This window comes from Rhinatrema bivittatum, chromosome 1 (assembly GCF_901001135.1).
Source record: "Rhinatrema bivittatum chromosome 1, aRhiBiv1.1, whole genome shotgun sequence".
NCBI lineage: Eukaryota > Metazoa > Chordata > Amphibia > Gymnophiona > Rhinatrematidae > Rhinatrema > Rhinatrema bivittatum.
In genome coordinates, this window is record NC_042615.1 from 482,496,181 (window position 1) to 482,517,088 (window position 20,908).

Consider the following 20,908-nt stretch of genomic DNA (forward strand, 5'->3'; position numbering starts at 1 on the left):
ATTTTCCAGTCTCATAAGGTCCTCCTGCAATTTATCACAATCTGCTTGTGATTTAACTATTCTGAATAATTTTGTATCATCTGTAAATCCGGCCCTGCATTCCCCATCTCGGAAGAAAAATTGATTGCTGTGGGATGGTGAGGAGGTAGCCCTGTAATGGCGAGCCTTCCTTCCGTGTATTTTTCTGTGATAGAAGGAGGATCCTCACAAGAACCACTGGACATGCTGGCGTCCCGGGTGAGTGACTCATGCCCAGGTTCGACCTTATGGGCGGGGGTTAGCAGGGGGGGGGGGATATTGTCCTCCCAGCTGCAGTACCTACATCTCCTGCTTTTGTGGACTGTACAGGCTCTGGCAGGGCAAGAAAGCATTTTGGTCAAACCTGTGGTGCTTGTACTGGAAGCTGCTTGGGTTGCCGTCTCTTTTGCTGGAGACGTCGTTTATAGACTCTGTGAATGATGTAGCACTGCTTCCCACTCACTTATATTATGTGGCCCAGCCGCAAGAAGCCATTCAAAAGCAGCAGTTTGGGATTTTATCAGGTGCATGCTCTGCAGACTTCTAGTACTATGGGGACCAAGACATCCTGGCCAATCCCACCAAAATGTTGCTTTAGAATGGCTTCTTGAGAGTGGGACGACATTATATAAGTGAGAGGAAAACACTGCATTGCGATTGTGCTGCAAACAAGCCAGGATAGGAGGGTAAGTGAAAGGATGGGGGGAGGGGTGAAAAGTGAATGAGGGGAATTAGAGGGAGAGCGGGGGAGGGAGAGGGAGTGAGGGGATTGGAGGTGCTGTGGGGTGTGAGTGAGAGAGTAAGAATGGGGGTGGGCTATGAGTGAGGGGATATTACAGAGCGGAGAGAGAGGGAGAGAGAGAGAGGATGAGGAGAGCAGTGGGAAGTGAGTGGCATCAAAGGGGCCATTGAATGTGGATGAAGGAATTGGAGGAAGGTTCGGAGAAAGAGTCAGGTGATTGGAGGGGTGTGTGGGAGGAGAGTTAATGAGATCAGAGGGGCTTTGAGGTGTGAATGAGGGGCTTGAAGGAGGACTTCACAGAATCAGGCCGATACTGTAAACATTGCGGGAGAGCCGGCTCTCCATGTTGAGCGCCCGCTCCCCGATGCGCGCCCGGGCACCTCTCCTGGGTGCATGATGCTCTATTTAAATGAGGGGTTGCGCTAATAAGGAGGAGCTAGGGATAATAATGCGTTCCTAGAGCCTCCTTATTAGCGGTAGAGCTGGCTGTCAGCGGGTCTGACAATTGATGCTCTATTTTACTGGCGTTGGTTTTCGAACCTGCTGACAGCCATGGGTTAGGAAAATGAACATCGGTAAAATTGAGCGTCCATTTTTCTAACCCATGACCAGCAGGCAGATTTTTTTTTTTTTAATTGTTGGTTCCTCCGACTTAATATCACTAGGATATCCCCTTGGCAGTATCCCGGGTGACTAAATAATAGGCTCATGAACATGCACTTGCATGTAATGAGTGCTATTAGTTTTCAGAAGGTTGGCTGCGTGTTTTCGACGCACTGTTACCCCTTACAGTACAAGAATAGGTGAGCGCATCCTACTGTATCGGCCTGAGAGAGTGAGAGGATCAGAGGGGCTGTGAATGAGGGAAACAGAATCGTGTGAAAGAAGGGATTGGTGTTGAGAGGAGGGATGTGAAGGATCCCTTTTCCCAGTCCAGAATCCCCTCTAGTTCCTTTACCCTTTTTGATTCCCCTTCCCTCTTCTCCACTCATTCCCTTTCCCTCTGCTTCCTGATTCTCTCTCCTCCTCTCCTACTTTGCCTCTGTCTCCCCTCTATCTTTCTAGGCCTCCAGCCGAAGATTCTTCTCTATTCTTCTCCGAAATCCCTTCTCTTCTCTTCCCCATCCCAGATCCCTTCCCCTATAGTCTATCCCACCTCCTTCCCTTCCCTTCCCAGTAACATCACTTACATCTCCCCCACACAAAAAAAAAAACAAAACAAAAAGAACCAAATACACTGGACATAGAAATACCTACAGTACGGGAATTTAATTTATTTATTTATTTTTATTTAAATACTTTTCTATACCGAAGATCATGTACAAGTACATATCGGTTCGGTTTACAGTGAACCAACATTTGGAAATTACATCAAACAATATGAACTTAATTTAACAAAAAATTGATTTAACAAAAAATTAATTTAACAAAAAATTTAACAAAAAATGAATCCCCTCAAAGCAGAATATAAATAAATAAATGTCACAAATTGACATAATTTTTGTAAAGATTTGTATCAATTATATTTTAATATAGAACTGTTATGTAAAATTATGCACAGATTCTTGAAAAATCTGCCACAGGAAACGGGGGGGGGGTACTGGTAGTAGCAGCAGCAGCATGTGAAGGTGTGTATGCTCCCTACAGGGGAATCGGGAAGAAGGGAAAGATAACCTGAAACATAAAAACAAACCTGGGGGGAAAAGAGGTGCAGGAGGGCAGGAAGAGCGAAGCAGTAAAAATCCCAGGGAGGAGCCAGGGGGTGGGGCAGTGACGATCATTTGGACCCCACCCTTCTCTTTCCTAGAAAAGGTCCCTGCCCCGATGGGGAATGGTATCATTTCTGAGGTTAGAAGGTAAGAAGAGTTCCTGGTGCAATCAGAAAATGCTGCATTCTAGGTTTCTGGTTTAGGGTGTTCTTAATTTGAGTTGGTTTGGTTGTCTGTTTTACTTGGCTTATGAGATCTTCTCTTTGACTGCTCCCGTGTGCCTGGGAATTGAGTGTCAAGTTGAGAACATGTGCTCTCATATTGGGGACTTCAAAAAAACAAGCTTGTCTTGCATCTGAGTTACTGTATAAGTGTCCGGAGAGCACAATTCATATGCAGCCTCCCAGGCCAGGTGTACTGGAAGCTTTTCTGTTAACTTAAACACTTACCAAAAAAAAAAAACTTGGTTAAGCAAGTAAGGGTTGTCATTGTCAAATCTCATGCTCAGTGATGCTCATTTGGGTCTATTGCTTGAGTTTTCTTTGTCTTAGTATCTGTGGGCTACCTCAATGTTAACCTTATAGTTGATATTCAATTCTAGCTTTCTGTAATAAACTATTCTCTCCCCCCTCCCCCCCCTGCCTTACACTACCTTTTGTTTCTCTTCCATTCTAGAAGAGAGCAGAGCTCTGATCTATTAGTGCTTATCACTTTCACTAAACCATGCTAAATAGTGTTCCTCTCCCCCTGTTTAGCTATTCTGCTATAGCTGTACAGGAATCTCATCTGTGACTAGGTCAAAATGGGAGGAACTGCCTTTTGTGCTCTAGTACCACTGAATTATGGATGTATTTTAGATGTCTCTTTGTATACATGTCTCCTTATGGATGCCTTCTGGTTTTATTTTAAAAACTATGGCTTAAGACTTGCAGTGGGGCTCGCTAGTTTAGTAGCTGACAAATTGTTCTGCCCTTCTGGTATATAGGCAGTAACTACTAAGCTGAAGCTAGTAGTAGGCATACTGGCATACATGCTGGACAGTTATAAACTACTGGAGTTTAAGCATTGGGAGCTGCTAGCTTGAACTGACTGTTAACAGTATTGTCCGCCAGTGGTCTTGAGGGCTTAAAAATAAACTAGTATTCTAAAGCATTGATACTAGCACAAAGTAAATCTCAACTACTGAAAGCAGGCTGGTTTTTCTAGACCTGTATCGCTTAACTTTCTAAGTGTCTGTGGCATTATCATGTTGGTTCATTAATTTAATGTAACCTTCTATAAGGTAGTGGAGGGTAGTAGTAATGCAACTTCAATATCCAGCTGTGGGAAAGGATGGGGTGATCCAAAATTCAGGAGCTTACTGGAAGTTCTCTCTCTCCTTATTTTGAAGGCTTTAAAGGAAAAATGGCTTCAACTACTGAAACTCAACAGGTGAGCATAAAATGGCTTATCTGAACTTGCTCAGTTTGTTCTGGTTTGGGATTTTTAACTCACACTATTCTGGTTTGATAGAGTGTGGTGGTGAGGGTGGCTAACCTGCCCCTTGTGAGCTCTACTTGTGATCTGGTGTCATCTGCTTACATCAGCACAAAAGAGAACCATCCATACCTGAAGTATATCTGTGAGGTGGCAGAGAAAGGGGTGAACAACATCGCTGCTGTGGCCCTCACCAGTGCAAAGCCCATCATCCAGAAACTGGAGCCACAAAGTAAGTAGTTTGTCCCTTTGAATAGGACTTCCTACTCCTATTTTTAATAGAACACAAACCGTGGTTAAGCTTATCACATGGCACCTGGATATGACTGGCCATGCTTAAATGTCTTACCAGAAGATAGTCTAGACTAGTATAAACTTGGAGTTGACCCTTGCTATTAAAGTATTACCAGTCTCATTATTGTCCTGGTGATCTTCCCTGTTTATGAATACTCAGTGCATTGTACCTTTGTAGGGGAGGAGGCTGCAGATTAACTTGCTCCAGCAGATCTATGGGAGGAAGGGGATAAAGAATTAAAATACAATACTAAGTCTTACCAACTGGTAGCTCATAAGTTAAAAGGAAGCTAAACCCTTATAGTGCATATCATTCATCTTAGAATGACTGTCCTCCATATTAGGTTCCAGTTTCTGAATCTTCAGATCTATAAGATGGGTGTAACCAGGACTTTTTTAGAGGGGGAGGGGGCTCAATGTTGACAGTGGGCACTGTACTACCCCCCCCCCTCCCCAATCCTTTGTGGGACTTCATGGCAGAGGCTATAAAACTTCTGGCAATGGTTCTGATTATTGCCACTCTATGCTCTTATTACTCAGGTGTCTCCCTCTGTGGTTATGGCAGTTATTTTATGTAACTGCTGACCAATTATGTAGCCAAGCTTTTCCACAGGTATTGGTTAAGTCTTACACTCCCAAGGGCTGTATTTGTCTTCAGGTTAACCTTGTTAAAGGACAGGGACTTGTGGACTAGCAAGGATGCCCATGCCTCCAGGTACTTAAGTCTTTGCAGTGCTGTACATGTCATGTAGCACTATAGAAATGTTTAGTGAGAGTCCTCTAAATGCTGCATCCTTTTTTTTAAGGAATGTCTCTCAACTGCTAGGGGATCTGAGCCAAGTCTTAAGGCAAAGACCCCACCAATACTCCCAGGCCCATCCATAGTTATACCCCTCCTTCAAGCAGGGCTGTTGTCTGCCTTGGTAGTCTCCTCTTGGGTTGTCTGCTTATATTCTGTAGCTAAAGGTGCCTGATGGGATGGCTTCTAGCCTTATAAGACAAGTCCCAAGATAATCCCCTTTGTAAGAGCTGTTCCGCAACACTTAAAACTTTCAGTTGCTGTACAATGCTGATAACTCCCTTTCAAAAAGATTGCATCAGCCCACTAGAGTAATTTCAAGTGATTAAAAAAATGCACTGGTTTCCGGTTCACCCTTAATGCTGAAACTCTTGATACATTAGCATCTCATTAGCTTACTGCATCAGGAGTTAACATGCAAAAATTGCAGAGTGCACAATCTAACACAGGAAGGGAGTAGGGAGCTGCCCCTGACAAGTAGTGGCAGCCACTGTTGTCATGTAGTCTAACAAATACCAGCTTATCCAGCTATCTGGCACAGGACTGCTACTTTAGCCAGATAAAGAACTTATCTGGCTACATGGTGCTGATCTGTGCCAAATAAGTACCAGTTCTGCTATCAGGCAGCTTCCTGCTGTCATAGCTGGCTAGACTTATTCATCAAAGTGGCAGCTGCTGCTTACCTGGTCAGACACTTTATACTTAGTTTCCAGCACTATAGAAAAGTTAATTCCAGTCTTGACCCAGTCTTAAGCTTCCAGTACTAAAGGTGTGCTGGCCCAATGCAGTCTCTCATTGGAGAGTAATACTTAATGTCCTGATTTGCAAGGGATTTCCATGCAAGAGTGCTCAAGTATTACTGAGGTATACACTCTGTATGCAAAACTCCTTCCTGCATCAGGAGTAAGTTAAGCACACTGAAAACGTGTGCACTGCATTGAACACACCTGGCTGTATCAGCCTGTAAGTGGCTAGCTGAGGCAACCTAAGACTTGCACAAGGTCATGAGTCAGGAGAAGTAAGGATTGATTCCTGGTTCCCAGCTCATTGTTATCTTTGGATTTCACCTCCTGTCCATGCTTACATTCAATAGTTGCAAGCAGTGACTAGAGATGGTGGCATGAAGACTCAAACTGCTGATGTCAGCTAGCTAAAAATCATGAATGTCCTTTCTATATCTATAGAAAGGGTATTAACTTCAGAATATAGTGGAATTTGCTTTTCCTGTATACATATTATGGGTTCAGACCATGCACACTGGTATTCTGCCCAGGGGGGCTAATCTCAGAGGTGTACACTAGGGGTTACCGGAGGGGCTTATCCCATACAAACATCCAATGATTAGGATTATATCTGGGGGCTTGAACCCATGAACTAATTTCAACACAGAACCACACACTTTGATTCAGTACATCATGGTTATAGGTAGGAAAGCAAGCTTTTATTTGAGCAATAGGATAGAACAAACAAATCAGATTGTATAGAAGTAGTGGTACATAACTGCTACATAGAAATCTTACATCCTTCCAAAGAATCAGCCTGCACGTCCCTCCCTATACACTACAAATGGTGTTCATTCCCTCTGAGTTCTTATCAAACTGCAGGCACAGCTGTGTAGGCTTTAGTATGTTAACTGCTAGCTTTCTGAGACTTGGCATAACTAAACACTCTTGCCTGTTAAACATTTCACAGTGCAAGACAGTAAAGAGTTCAGGGGCTGGCTTGTGGCCTTTAAACTAGTCTGGGTGAAAACTCTGAATATATACATCCTCAACAAAAGTATCAAAACTCTCCAACATGAGAGGCTTATGTATTAAAATTCCCCTTTATTGCTGGCTTCTTTCTGAGATTAGTGTTTAATGGCTCTTGGTCACCTCCTTTTACTAGAGGTGCTCTTAGACTTCAGAGCTCCATGGAGATACTAGACTATCATCAGTTTCAAGATTCTGTTGTGGTGATAGTGGAACTGTACCACGTGAGTATGTCTGGGCTTCTTAATCTGGTGGGAAGTACAACACTATGAAATAAAGGCAAACATCTGCAAGTGCCATCAAACCTGGTCATAAATCACTCTAAATGAACCTTGATTTCACCTTTTGAATTATGAAATAACATTTTGCTCAATAGTGTCCCAAGTCTTTCATAATCTTCCTATTTTCACTATTACTGTTCTTTTCTATAGCATTACTGTACAAGTAATCTTGGATAAGAAAATAAATTGCCATACTGGGTTAGACCAAGGGTCCAAGCCCAGCATCCGGTTTCCAATAGTGGGCAATACAGGCTACAAGTACCCAAACGAAGTAGATCTCATGCTACTGATGCCAGTAATAGCAGTGGCTATTCCCTATGTCAATGTGATTAATAGCAGTTAATGGACTTCTCCTCCAAGAAACTATCCACTTTTTTAAACCCGGCTAAACTGCACTATTCACATCCTCTGGCAACAAATTAGTTTAATGGTACATTGAGTGAAAGAACTTTCTGATTAGTTTTAAATTTGCTACTTGCTAACTTCATGAAGTGCCCCTAGTCCTATTATCTGAAAGTACATAAGATTCATATCTACCTGTTCTAGACATGATTTTAAAGACCTCTTATCATATCCCCCCTCAGCCATCTTATTCAAGCTGAACAGCCCTAACCTCTTTAGCCTTGAGCTGTGCATCCCCTTTATCATTTTGCTCGCTGTTCTCTAACTTCTCCAGTGCAGCTACACTTTTTTGAGATGTGGTGACCAGAATTATACACAGTACTCAATGTGCAGTCTCACAATGGAGTGAGAGGAATTATGACATCTTCTACTTTTCACCATTCCCTTCCTAATTTCCTAACATTGTTTGCTTTTTTGAAAGCTGCAGCACACTGAGCTGACTATTTAAATGTATATCCACTGTGGCAGCTAGATCTTTCCTGTGTGGGGCTCCATATTAGGAGTTAACCATGCAGTAGTTACATCAGGGCTTCCCAAACAGTTATCCTAAGTGACCTCATTTTGGAACCTGAAAATTCATGACCCCCAGAGACATACCTGGGAAACCTTGATTTCCTGTCACCCTGAGATTGGGGGAGGCAATAGCATGTGCATAAACACTCACATACTCATTCATTTCTCCTTGTCCACACATGCACTCTCCCTTTTCCACCTATGCTCACACATTCAAGTCTCTCCTCTTCCACACACAAGCATTCTTATTAGCCATGGGAGCCTCTTCCCCAGGCCCAAAGGACATGTAGTCAACTTCCTCCTCTGGCTGCTCTGCCCTTGCTTTATTTTCAGCACCTGGCCTGATGTTGCTCCTCCTACATCTGCAGTTTGTTTCCCATGGGGGAGGACAATGCTCCTGCTCATCTCTCCTTTCATGTCATTTTCCTGAGGCACACAGGTGCTGATGCTCCTCCTTGAGCCTGCACTGCTCCAGACCCTTTTTCTTCCAGCCTTCTGCAGCAGGGCACCCGGCGTTTTTGGGTGTTGGCCCAGAGACCCAGCAATTTGTTCAGAATTCCAGAGGATGACAAATTAGCAGTGATGCGGTATCACTCCATCTAACGCCCTCTTTACCTCCTCCCCTCTCTCAATCTCTGTATCTCACTCCTCAGCCCACCCCTTCTCTCACCACTCCCTCACACCATCTCCCATTGCTGCCTCTCTCAAACCTTCCAACTCCTCCCCAACCCTTTTTTTACATCTCCATTCTTTTTACATCCCTCAGTTGATCTTCTCTCACTCTCTCCAAAAGAAAACCCTCTTGCCTTTCATCCCTTTCTTCAAATAGCCCCTCTTGCCAACATCTCACAGGCCAGTCAATAACATTTTTCCTTTGGGCTCTGGGCAAAAGGTGAATAAGTGGGAAGAGCAGGCTGACAGGGGCAACATTTTTTCTTGTGGTTGGGGAGGGCAGCAGTGAATCTCCACTGGCCATACACAACCCTCGCCGCCTTTCATGGCTGGTCCAAGCTGCTGCCACTTGCAGATCACATCGGGCCCTAAAGCAGTCCTGATCCCTCCTTGCACAGGGCTTCCTACAACTACAGAAACTCATGCAAGGGCTGTGCCTCTGCAGTCTGTGCTTATTTACAGGCCCCATGCTGACTGCCACTACTGCTGCTGCTGACACCTAAAGAGTGCTGTCACTTTTGAGGCACTTGTGACCCCAACTGAAGGATGTAGGACCCCATTTGGGGTCCCAACCCACAGTTTGGGAAGCTCTGAGTTATAAAATTCCTTCCCTATATGCAACACCTTGCACTTGTCCACATCAAATTTAATCTGCCATTTGGATGCCCAGTCTTGCAAGGTCCTCCTGCAATTTATCACAATCTGCTTGTGACTTAACTACTCTGAATAACTTTATCTGCAAGTTTTGATAATCTCACTCATCACATTCCTTTCCAGATCACTTACATTGAAAAGCACTGGTCCAAGTACAGATCCCTGCAGCACTCCACTGTTTACACACTTTTCTACTGAGAAAATTGACCATTTAATCCTACAGTTTCCTGTCTTTTTATCCCATGACTTAGCCTATCAATAGGGACTTTGCCTTCTGAAAATCTAGATACACATCTACTGGTTCACCTTCATCCACATGTCAACACCTTAAAAAAAAAAGCAGATGTGAGAAGACTTCCCTTGGGTAAATCATGCTGTTCATTAAACCATGTTTCTATATAGTCACTTCTCCATAGAGCTTACAAACCTAACAAGAATGTAGGGGAAGCATACTTATGTAGATGGCTGAAGATTTAAGTGCCTTCAAGTGGGATTTTTTTAACTGGATTTGAATACAGCCAGAAGTAAGATGCAACTACTTAAACCTATTAAGTCATGTGGTGTTAGTGCAGGAGAGGTACAAAAAGCAACTTTCAAGAATGGTGTAGGGAGAGGAGAAAAGTAATGAAGTACTGGAGGCCAATTACATTTATAGGTGAGGAAGAGAATCTTGAGCTGAGGGTAGAAGCAGACAGCCAATATAACTTGCAGATGAATTGTGGTCAGCAACATTGAAGCTGTGCAGCTGAATCTGGAATAGATTGTGCTGGAGACAAGTAAGCAGGAGGGCCATAAGAAGTACATAAGAGATGCCATCAAGGGTCCAAGCCCAGTATCCTGTTTCCAATGGTGGCCAATCCAAGTTGCAAGTACCCAAACATAAAACAAATCTCAAGCTACTATTGCTTATTTATAGCAGTATATAGATCTTTTCCTCTAGGAACTTATCCAAACCTTCTTTAAACCCTGTTTAACTGGCACATCCTAACCACATCCTCTGGCAACAAATTCCAGAGCTTAGCTATGCATTAAGCAAATTTTATTCAATTTTTTTTAATGAGCTGCTTGCTAACTTAAACTGCCCCTCACTCTTTTAGTGAGTAAATAGTTAACTTACACTAACTTCAAGTCCTCATGATTTTGTAGATTTCTATCATAACCCACCTCTGTCTCTAAGAGCAAAGTATAACAGTGCTAGTTTAGAAAGGAAGGTACACTTTTTTTTTGTGATCAATGTGCTTTAGCATTGGTCTTATATGTAGAGGTATCAGATGACATCCCAAAGTCACAGGCTGAGGGGATAGAGGAGAGGCCTGATCACAAGGAGTGGAAAGGATAAGTTCCACCTTAGCCATATTTTTAAGGTGGAATTGGGACATCCAGCTAGTAATGTTCAACAAGCAGGTTGAAATTTGGGACTGTATTCATGGTAACAATTCTGGTAGAAGTAGATCTGGGAGTTACATGCATTGAGAGCTGTGGGGAAATTGAAGAATAGAAGGGGCCCCAAGATAGCCTTGAGGTACAGTCTAGCAGAACACCAGGGGAAACAAAGTGATGGGAGCTAAAAGCAAAGAGCAGCATGTTGGAATATAGTGAGACTATCACAAGCAGGAGATAAGTCAAGAGGATGAGATTAAAGGCCTTGGGTTATGGAGGCTTTGGTTTCTTTGTATATGAAACTATCCAGAGATTGGATCTGTGGGCTGTAAATGTAGCAGTTGGAAGTCAGACTGGAGAAGAGCCAAACAGCTTGAAATGGTCAAGGCTGCAGAGGTGAGCAGGTCATTGAAGCAATTTATGTGGATGGGATGGCTGATAACCTATCAGGGCACAAGATCCAAAGAAGGCTTTTTGAGGAGTATAACACAAGCAAGCTTGAAGGAAGAAAGGCTGGTGGCAAGTGACTGAGGATGTGATGGAAGAGAATTTGAGGAAATGGGGGAGCAGAGGAACAAATATAGCAGTGATTTCCAAACCTGTCCTGGAGGACCTCAGCCAGCCAGATTTTCAGGCATATCCACAATTATGAATGAGAAACTTGCATGTACTGCCTCCACAGCATGCAAATTCTCATGCATAATTGTGGCTAGCCTGAATGGCTGGAGGTCCCAAAAAGGTTTGGGAACTTCTGGTCTAGAAAATCTGCAATTCTTCCAATTTCTTCATGAAAAGTGATCCATAGTCAGGGTGGAGAATGGCAAAGATGGCAGTGGATGGAGGAAAGAGTATTGCTCAGTTTATTTAAAAATATTGATATACCGCAAACAATAAGACACATTTGCATGTCCGTCTAGGCAGTTTACAAATATACGTACATAAGTTAGTCAGGCACAACAAATTTACCTATGAAGGTTAAAATAGACAAACACAACTAATTTAACCATAATAAAGGTATAGCGGTATATTGTTAGTGTATTTAAGTTATATTGTATGCATCACTGAATAGATATGTCTTTAGCATTTTTTCTTAAATTCCTTACGGTTTGTAAGTCGGAGGTTTTCGGGGAGAGAATTCCATAAGATTGGACCGGCAACAGAAAAGGTTCTTTTGCGGATTAGGGCCAAGCTGACTGTTTTGACTGGTACTTCTAGCAAACATTTGTCCATGGATCGTAGCTGTCTTGGGGGCTTGTATATGCATAAGATGGAGCAGAGCCAAACCAAGTCAACGTTATATAGCAGATTGTGGATGGTAGACAAGATTTTATATCTGATACAGTGAGTTATAGGGAGCCAGTGTAATTGTTGTAAAATGGGTGTTATATGATCTTTACAAGAAGTTATATATTGTTGCAATAGATATATTGATGATGATGGCAGACAATATAATGTTACAGTAATCTAAGTTTGTTAGAATTAGAGCTTGAACAATTGTCCGGAAGTCAGTTAAAAGAGGTTTAAGTTTTTGAGCATATGTAGATTGAAATATAGTATTGCTTGGCAAGTCTACTAGTAGACCATAACACTAGTTTGAAACAAATGTCAGCATGGGAACGGGCCTCTAACCAGGCACAAGAATGTAGGAACTGGAGGTGAGCCAAGGTCTGGGTTTGGCATCTTTTGTATGGGGAGGGGTGTAGCAAGAGTCCCAAAGGAGATGCAAGTACAGTGTTAAAATTGCTTTTTCAATGGAATCAGACAAGGCTGGAGATGACAGATTCCAGCATACTCAGTACCAATAATCTTGGATATTCTTAAAGGATTATTGGAATTTATAAAGGCAGAACCAGGGGTCATGATTTAAAACTCCAGGGAGGAAGACTCAGAACAAATGTCAGGAAGTATTTCTTCAGGGAGAGAGTGGTGGATGCCTGGAACACCCTTCCAGAGGAAGTGGTGAAGACCAAAACTGAAAGACTTACTGTGGATCCATAAAATCTAGAGGATGTGAATGAAGAGAAGAGGCATGGGGGTGGCTTGAGGGAATGATGGCTACTACCTAGAGACTAATATCCGTATTCAATAATGCAACTCCAACATTGCTCTATGCTTCAACAGCAAGAGGAAATGTAGAAAACAGGATTTGCAGCCACATAAAAGCAAGGGAGTAGCTTGCTTAAGGCAGTTAACTACCCCAAACCAAAAATACCTGATACTTCACTTTCAACACAAATCCAACATAGCTCCCTGCTTAAACAGCAGGGGAATGAAGAAAGGTGGATCTATATTCAGGCAACAATCAACAAGGACTGAATTACATAGTCTGAATAAACGGATAAGCGTGGGTGTAGCTTGCTTATTGCAGTGGTTAATATCCCTAACTAAATTAAGCTATTTCACTTAGATGCAGTTCCAACACTGCTCTCTAATGGTGGGGGTGGAAGGGAAATAGAATAAAAGTGTGAAAGCTTGCTGGGCAGAGTGGATGAGCAGTTTGGTCTTCTGCCATTTCTATGTTTCTATGATTAGTAAGTGGACAAGATTGTGTGGGGGAGGGGACAATCAGTCTCCATCAGGGAAGAAAACATGGCTGTGCTATCTAGATACTGCCACAAGCTCAGGAGGAAAGGGAGCTGTCAGAACATAGTGACATTGGAAGGCTGCAGCTTAGTCATGTATCTTTCAGTGGGCTGGGGAGGAGAAACTTCCACTGTGGTGGGCCAGGGTGGAAATCACTTTCTCAAGTGGCAGAACTGGAAATGGGAGGTGTTCTACTGCTACCAGGTCCCTGCCCAGGGAGAGAGATCACAGCTGTTGCCTGCCCGGATGAAAGTGGTGAAGGAAGGGAATGGGCAAAGAATAAAAGCAAATCAAAATAGAAAACATGAGCAAACTAATTTTCCCTGGGAAAATTAGTGCACTGTCAAAGCAGAAGATTGGGTAGGGTGGGATAAGTTCCTTAGCTTCTTAAACATTTGGCAGGTACTCTTCTGAAAAATGTTTCCAGCTCATAGCACTCCTGTAGTGTGGTGCCTTTGGGTATCTCCCCCTGACACCCATGTGTCTGCTTGTGAGCTTGTTTCAGCAATTTGAAGAGAGATGCTGAGTGAATACATGTCTTATATAAATCATAACCCATCTTGGAGGGGGGAGGGCTGCAGCTTTGTCTGCTCACCCCTGGCTTAAGTGAGTTGCTAGTGAGTGGGAGCAGCAGAGCATAGCTTGATGCTCGTGGGAGGAACTTTGAGGCCTCTGAATCTGCTTCTTGCTGAGTTCATTTCATGGCTCTCCATATTTTGTCTCCTAGGAGTAAAGGCCATATAGCAGTCCTGTATTCATATATACACTTCTCAGACCAGGTGAACAAATGCCTTTTTAGTCTTTGTTTAAGCACATGTATTTAGCTTTATGGGTGGTTTCTTTGCAGTTGCTCTGGTCAATAACTATGCCTGCATCAGCCTGGACACAATTGAAGAGAAGCTGCCCATCCTCCTGCAGCCCACTGATAAGGTCAGGTATCTTCTACCTATAAGTAGAGTTTAACAGTAGATTGGCCTCAAAGGAATAATTCCCTTGAGGTGGGGGGGGGGGGGAGCCACAGATTACTATATAATCTGTCCTACACTAGAAGGATCACCTACAGTTCAAGGCCAAGTTTATGAAGGTTGCACAGGGGGCAACAGTTCTAGCTTTCTAAACTAGAATGTCATATGCTGTCTGTTTTTGATTTGGTTTTTTATATTTGGACCTGAAAGGACACTTAATGGCTTCCAAACCTGTCATGGGGACCCCAGTCAGGACAGCTACAATTAATATGCATGAAAATTGATCTCATGCATATTTAATTGGAGAGATCCTGTAAACTCAACTGGCTGGGTTCCACCAAGGATAGGTTTGGAAAACACTGGCCTAGACTGTAAAGAAGTGTACAAACATTAGCAAAAGACAACTGTGTACTCAAGACTGGGTTCTTAATTCATCATAGTTGGAACTGCCTATGCACTATAAGGCTTCCATTTTTAGCTGTTGTGGAATTGTAAAGTTAGGTGTCTATCCTAATGGTAACTGTATCTTGGCAGATACAACTGCTTGCAAGATCACAGGACAGATCTGAGAAGCATTCCTAGTTATAAGAACTCCTCATTTTTTAAGGCCATGAATGTATTTACTGTGTACACTCAACCTTCAGCAACACTATTTTAGGATAAGTCTCTAAAAGCTAGAAACAAAGTTAATCACAAAGTTTTCTTGAGAATCTTATGGGCCAAATCCTTCTGTACATGCAACAGCTTTGCAATTCTCCCCATCAGTGACTTAAGTGGAATTTCTGCATAGATTTAATCAGTTGAATCTTCTGCCTTTAGTTGGTCTGGAAACATGTACTGGGGCAGGGCAATTGCAGGAGCTCTTAACTGCCTCTCCTCCTTCCTCCCCCCCCCCCCCCCCCCCAAGAAACATTGACTTGGCAAGTGTCTACTCTAAAGATGGTAGGGGAGCAGTGTACCTTCTGGCCTGGCACAAATGTTGCTACAGATGGGCCCCTGTAACCACAAGCACACCTGAGGAATGGGAAGGGATATTGGGGCAGGACTACTGCAGCAGCTCTGGCCTGTCTTCCCCCTCCCAAGCACAATCCTACCCAGCAGTGGTGGGACTAAACTTGTGAAATATGGATTTTGTTTTCTTTAATTCATGACTCGAAATGTTTGCCACATGATCTGAATTTTGATAACCTCAGTCCACTTTCTCTAGGTTGTTGCCAATGCCACTGACATAGTGGTTACAGCAAAAGAAGCTATCACAAGGACTGTGACAGGTGCCAAGGACACTGTTGCCCATACAATCACTGGAGTGGTGGACAAGACCAAGGGAGCTGTGCAGGAGAGCATGGAAACGACTAAAGCTGTTGTGACTGGCAGCATCAACTCTGTTCTGGGAAGCCGCATGGTGCAGGTGGTGAGCACTGGGGTAGATGCGGCACTCACCAAGTCGGAGGCTCTTGTGGATCACTATCTCCCACAGACTGAAGAAGAGGCAGGTAAGAAACTACCCACAAAATCAGTTGAGTACTGCTTGCCTAGTCTTTTCTGGCCTCCTTCCTTGAAGCATAGCTATTGGAGATGAGCTTAGTTTTTCGATACAGTCACTTCATTGAAAAATGTCATGATTTTTCCACAGGGTTGTTTTTAAGCAGCACAAATCGGAGCAAACGAGTCGGGGGGGGAATCCACCCCAACCCTTCAATTTTACTTTATCAACCCCCCACCATCCCAATCCCTCCAAGACTTACTAAAAGCTCTGGTGGTCCAGCAGGATCCCGCAAGCATTGTCTCCCTGTCAGGCCTACCATGAATCAAAATGGCACTGTGCCCTCTGCCCTTCCTATGTCACAGGGGCTACCGGTGCCATTGGTTGGCCCCTGTCACATGGTAGGAGCAATGGACGGCCGGTGCTATCATGTGCTCCTACCATGTGACAGGGGCCAACCAATGGCACCAGTAGCCCCTGTGACATAGTAAGGGCAAAAGCTATCGGCAACATTTTGAATACTGGCAGCCAAGTGCCAGAAATCGCTCCAGGACCCCTGCTGGACCACCAGAGATTTTAGTAAGTTGTGGGGAGTTGTAAAAGTAAAATTGAAGGGTTGGGGTGGCTTTTTTTTTTTTAATGTACCACTCCCCCTTACTAACCCAAAACACAAATTTTCCCCAAAGTTCAGGGAAAATCCATTTTGGGGTTTGGGTACCCCGAACCATGATGAATTAGGCAATTTCATTAATTGCCTAATTCATGATAAAAGAATGCACATCTCTAACTAGCTATATATACATAACTTTTTTTTATCCATTAACTTATTTAATCACTTTTTTTGTAGCTGTTCCATTTTAACTCATGCTGCTTCTGGGATTGTTTAATCCTACTCTTGTATGCCTAGACTTCACATTAAGCAATAGCATTCCTCTCTAGTGTATAGTGGTGGAATGATTGAAAGTGAGAATTTCTGGGAGTTTAATCTATGGGAAGCTGGCAATTGGCTACTAAGCCTTCTAAGGCCTGTGGGGGCTTTTCACTTTTTTTTTTCATAGCAAAAGAAGCTACCAGAGCTGAAGGATTTGAAGCTGGAACCCAGAAGCCAAGTTATTACACTAGACTGGAGTCATTGTCTTCCAAGGTTCGCAGGAGAGCTTATGAGCAGGCCTTGACCAGGGTCAAATATGCTAAATGCAGGAGCCAGGGTGCCATCTCCCAGCTCTACACCACCATTGATCTGGTAAGAATCTTATTTGGATGGCCTTGTATCTTCAGTGATCAGTATTCTATTTACCTGGTGGCAGTGCTGTCTTTAAGAACCGATTCCTGGAAGTGTCTGGAGTAGAAGCCTGTGACTTGGGTTTGACCCTGCATGTTAGGAACCAGTGTACCTGTCTCCTAGCCATAATAGCTCAAGTATCCATTAAGGTAAATGTGCTCAAGATAGAACCAGGACAGAATTTTGAGGAGCTCATATGTCTGGATCTCTTAAAACAAGGGATTTGTATTGATGATGAGCCTGCTGTAAAAGTGGCACTTCAGACCAACTCAATGCTCCTCTTAAATGTCATCCTGTATACATCTCCAGAGCAGATTTTAAATGAACATGTAATTAACCTAAACATGCAGTTGAAAATCAAAATACCCACTCCTGCTTTTGTTCAATGGAACATGCCTGTAAACAGTGCCAGCAAAAGACTGCATGATGCCCAGGAGAGGCTGTACAAATCCTGGGTGGCATGGAAGAGAAGCTTTCAGCACTGAGGTGAATATCCAGTACAGTGGGTTTCAGACCTGTCCTGTGGGCTGCCAGACATAATTTTCAGAATAACTGCAATGAATATACATACAAATCCATGTGGTTGTATTGGCTGGGGGTCCCCAGGACTAGTGTGGGAACCCACTAATCCAGTAGATGGCTAATATAAGCATTAAACTACATAATCCAGGTAGGACTAACTTGTGGCTACTGTGTCTGTCCCATTCAAACTTGCATAAGGTTAGTACTTATGCTGTCATAACACTTAATTCTTGAGTCTTCTAAATTAAGATGGAGTTCCTGATTGTGGATATTGCCCATACTTGAGCTGCTGCCATACTTTTACTGGCTAGTAATAGCACCTGCCAATTGAGATCCACCTCAAAGAAGCAGAAAACATGGACTAGGAACTATACATTAGAATAAACTTAGCTTGTCCATGTAAGGCTAGACCAACTTGGCTCTGGACAATCCTAGTCTGAGTAGCTTAATCTAGTTTTCTAGTACCTTAGACTAGAAAATCAGTTTACCACCCTCAAAATAGCAAATGTTCAGGTTAAGAATAACTGGTCTCCAGATAACATTGGAATACATTCTGCCATTACTAGTTCTATAAATGGAATAGTCAATAGTAGGGCAGGGCTTAATATGTCAAGAATACAGTATGGAATGTTGAGTAGCCTAAACATTTGGGCTTCCTTAGTTGTCTCTCAGGAAGAGCTAACTTATACTGCACATGATAAAGATTCCAATTTTGGATACTACTAAACTGACTAAATAGCTTGAGTAGAACAGAGGTGCAGCACAATACTATGTTACAGTTCATAGTGTAGTCTCAAAATTGAGCACTGTATCCTTACATCTTAATTCTGTCTGCATTATCTGATTTTTTGATTCTAAGGATGAACCTCTCATGAGTGTGGCTCTTTATTTTAGCACATGGAACTGGACATCTTGGTTTTTTCCCATAACCTATCTGACAAGCTTCAGACGACCTGCCTCACCCTGGTATCCAATATGCAAAGCTTGCCCCAAAGCATCCAGGATCAGGCCCACCATACTAGCACCATGGCTGGAAACATCTACCAGAACTTCTGCTCTGCCGCCTCATTCAGAGATGTGTCTGACCAACTCCTAACCACCAGCAAAGGACAGCTGAAGAAAATGGAGTCTCTGAATGTGGTGGATTTTCTTACCAGACCACTCAAAGGGTTGGTGGGTCCCTTATACTCCCACAAGCAACATGGAGAGGAAGAAGCCAGCCAGCAAGACAAGGCCTGACTATAGCACTAGCTAGACACATGTATGGTCAATTTGTTAGACGAGGTGAGATCTGCTATAATGAATGGTTCATAGTGGTATTCAGTGAAACTTTGAAACACTTGCATATGTTGGTATTCTATTTAAGGATACATAGAGAAATGATTAGTGGGACACTCAAAGGTACAATATCTCCAGCAGGGAAATGAGACTTAGATTACATGTCCAAAGATTTAAGCTACAGCTGTAGCCCACTGTTGGCTAACTCTAAAATATATCTACATAAACCCTCTAAGAGGATAAAACTACCTTTTAATGAATAAATACTACCTCATTTTATGTAGGTGATCTGAAAGTCCATATCCCTGCAACTGAGATGCTGTGGATTGGCTCAAGTGATTGTATTGTAATTCATTCTACTATAGATGAAGTTAAAATCAGCCTTCAGATTACTAACATAGTTGACTTTAGCCTAGTCACCTTAAGCAGGTATGCATCTCAATCTCCTAGAACAGAGCTAATTAAGATTCTAACATGAGGCAGGTTGTGTCCTTCCTGTAACACTTCCAAGCAAAGCTTATAAACTAAGAATGGTTTCAATCATTAGTTTGTACTTTAACATATGCTGCAAGACTTCTCTTTTATATGAAGATATTATGGCCATGCTTTTATGTGAAGACTTTGTGGCTGGATCTGTCATTCTGAATTAGCAATAAATATTTCAGCAGCCAAACAGTGAACCAGTGTCTTCTTGGAATAAACCTTTACTAAAAGACCTACAATTGTCATGTCCATTGAAGGAAAAAAATTATATATTCCCTAATGTACCTGGTTTAACTCCATTAGCCTTTATCTCTGGTCAGATGTAGCCAATAGAACTGGGTTCCATGTCCTCACAACACCATGATGGAAAATAGCCTTATTCCAGACCTGTACAGTATTTAGTGGTAGTACATAGACTGTAGTACATATAGCTTGTGCCAGTCTGTTTCCAGCACTCTGGAAGCTTAGTATAATCCTGTAAGTATGAGTTAGCAGTTGAACATTAATACTTTTGGAAGACCATGACTAAGCTAGCTTAAAGCACATTCCTATCCTAGCAAATATGGTAGTGAGAAAGCTGCTGGACACTGGCATGAGTACTTTCTCAAACACTGTCCTGAGATTAAATCTGGTGTATCTAACAGAATCCTGCTAAGCAGGGATCCCTATTCAGTCTTTCAAAAAGTCCAATGGGGCTGGTGCTCTACAATTGCATGGTAGAACATTCTAAATACCTGGCTACTGTACTTATTGGAAGGCAATCTGAGCCTTGAAGCAAATCTTGATTGCTTTTGTTAAACAGGAACTGAAGAGGCCTTATGTTAAAATACACAAGCCTAGGCATTAATCAAAACTCTTTAAACAATGCAAGTGCCAAACTGGGGGGGGAAATAGTTGGTCCTGCCTCCTTTTGGTAAAATACAGCTGATGCAAGTTGTCACAGGAACTTCCAGTCATCTGGATATGTTGTAATACTTAGTGGCTATCTCCAGGGAAAATGGTATAATATAAAATTGCCATGCTGGGTCAGACCAAGGTCCAAGCCCAGCATCCGGTTTCCAGCAGAGGCCAAACCTGGCAAGTACCCAAATACCAAGAAGATCCCATGCTACTGATGCAATTAATAGCAGTGGCTATTCCCTAAGTCAACTTTATTAATAGCAGTTAATGGACTTCTCCTCGAACTTATACAAACCTTTTTTGAACCCAGCTGCACTAACCACATCCTCTGGCAACAAATTCCAGAGCTTAATTGTGAGAATTTCTCCCTTTAGTCTTAAATGTGCTAATTGCAAATTTCTTAATGCCCCTGGTCCTATTATCCAAAAGAGTAAATAACAAATTCACATCTCCTCATTAAAGACCTCCATCATATTTCCCCCTCAGCCATCTCTTCAAGCTGAATAGCCTTAACCTCTTCAGCCTTTCCTCAGGGGAGTTGTTCCATCTCCTTTATTTTGGTTCTCTATTTTCTCCATCGCAACTATTTTTTTTTGTTTTTCTTTGGAGATGCAGCAACTGGAATAGTACATGATATTCAAGGTGTGATCTCACCATGGAGAGAGAGGCATGAAATTTTTCCATTTGGTTAACATTCCCTTCCTAATTCCTAACATTGTTT

At 42.7% G+C, this 20,908-nt stretch overlaps 1 protein-coding gene across 1 annotated transcript; it reads left to right on the forward strand.

Annotated features, from left to right (window-relative positions):
- The first annotated feature begins 3,858 nt into the window (after window positions 1–3,858).
- Window positions 3,859–19,477, forward strand: LOC115094294 (perilipin-2-like). The gene is made up of 6 exons (XM_029607204.1): window positions 3,859–3,900; window positions 3,982–4,177; window positions 14,122–14,204; window positions 15,447–15,732; window positions 16,781–16,965; window positions 18,421–19,477. Exons 1-6 carry the CDS (start codon window positions 3,874–3,876, stop codon window positions 18,763–18,765), a joined length of 1,122 nt encoding a protein of 373 aa, XP_029463064.1. The 5' UTR covers window positions 3,859–3,873; the 3' UTR covers window positions 18,766–19,477.
- Window positions 19,478–20,908: the final 1,431 nt, after the last annotated feature.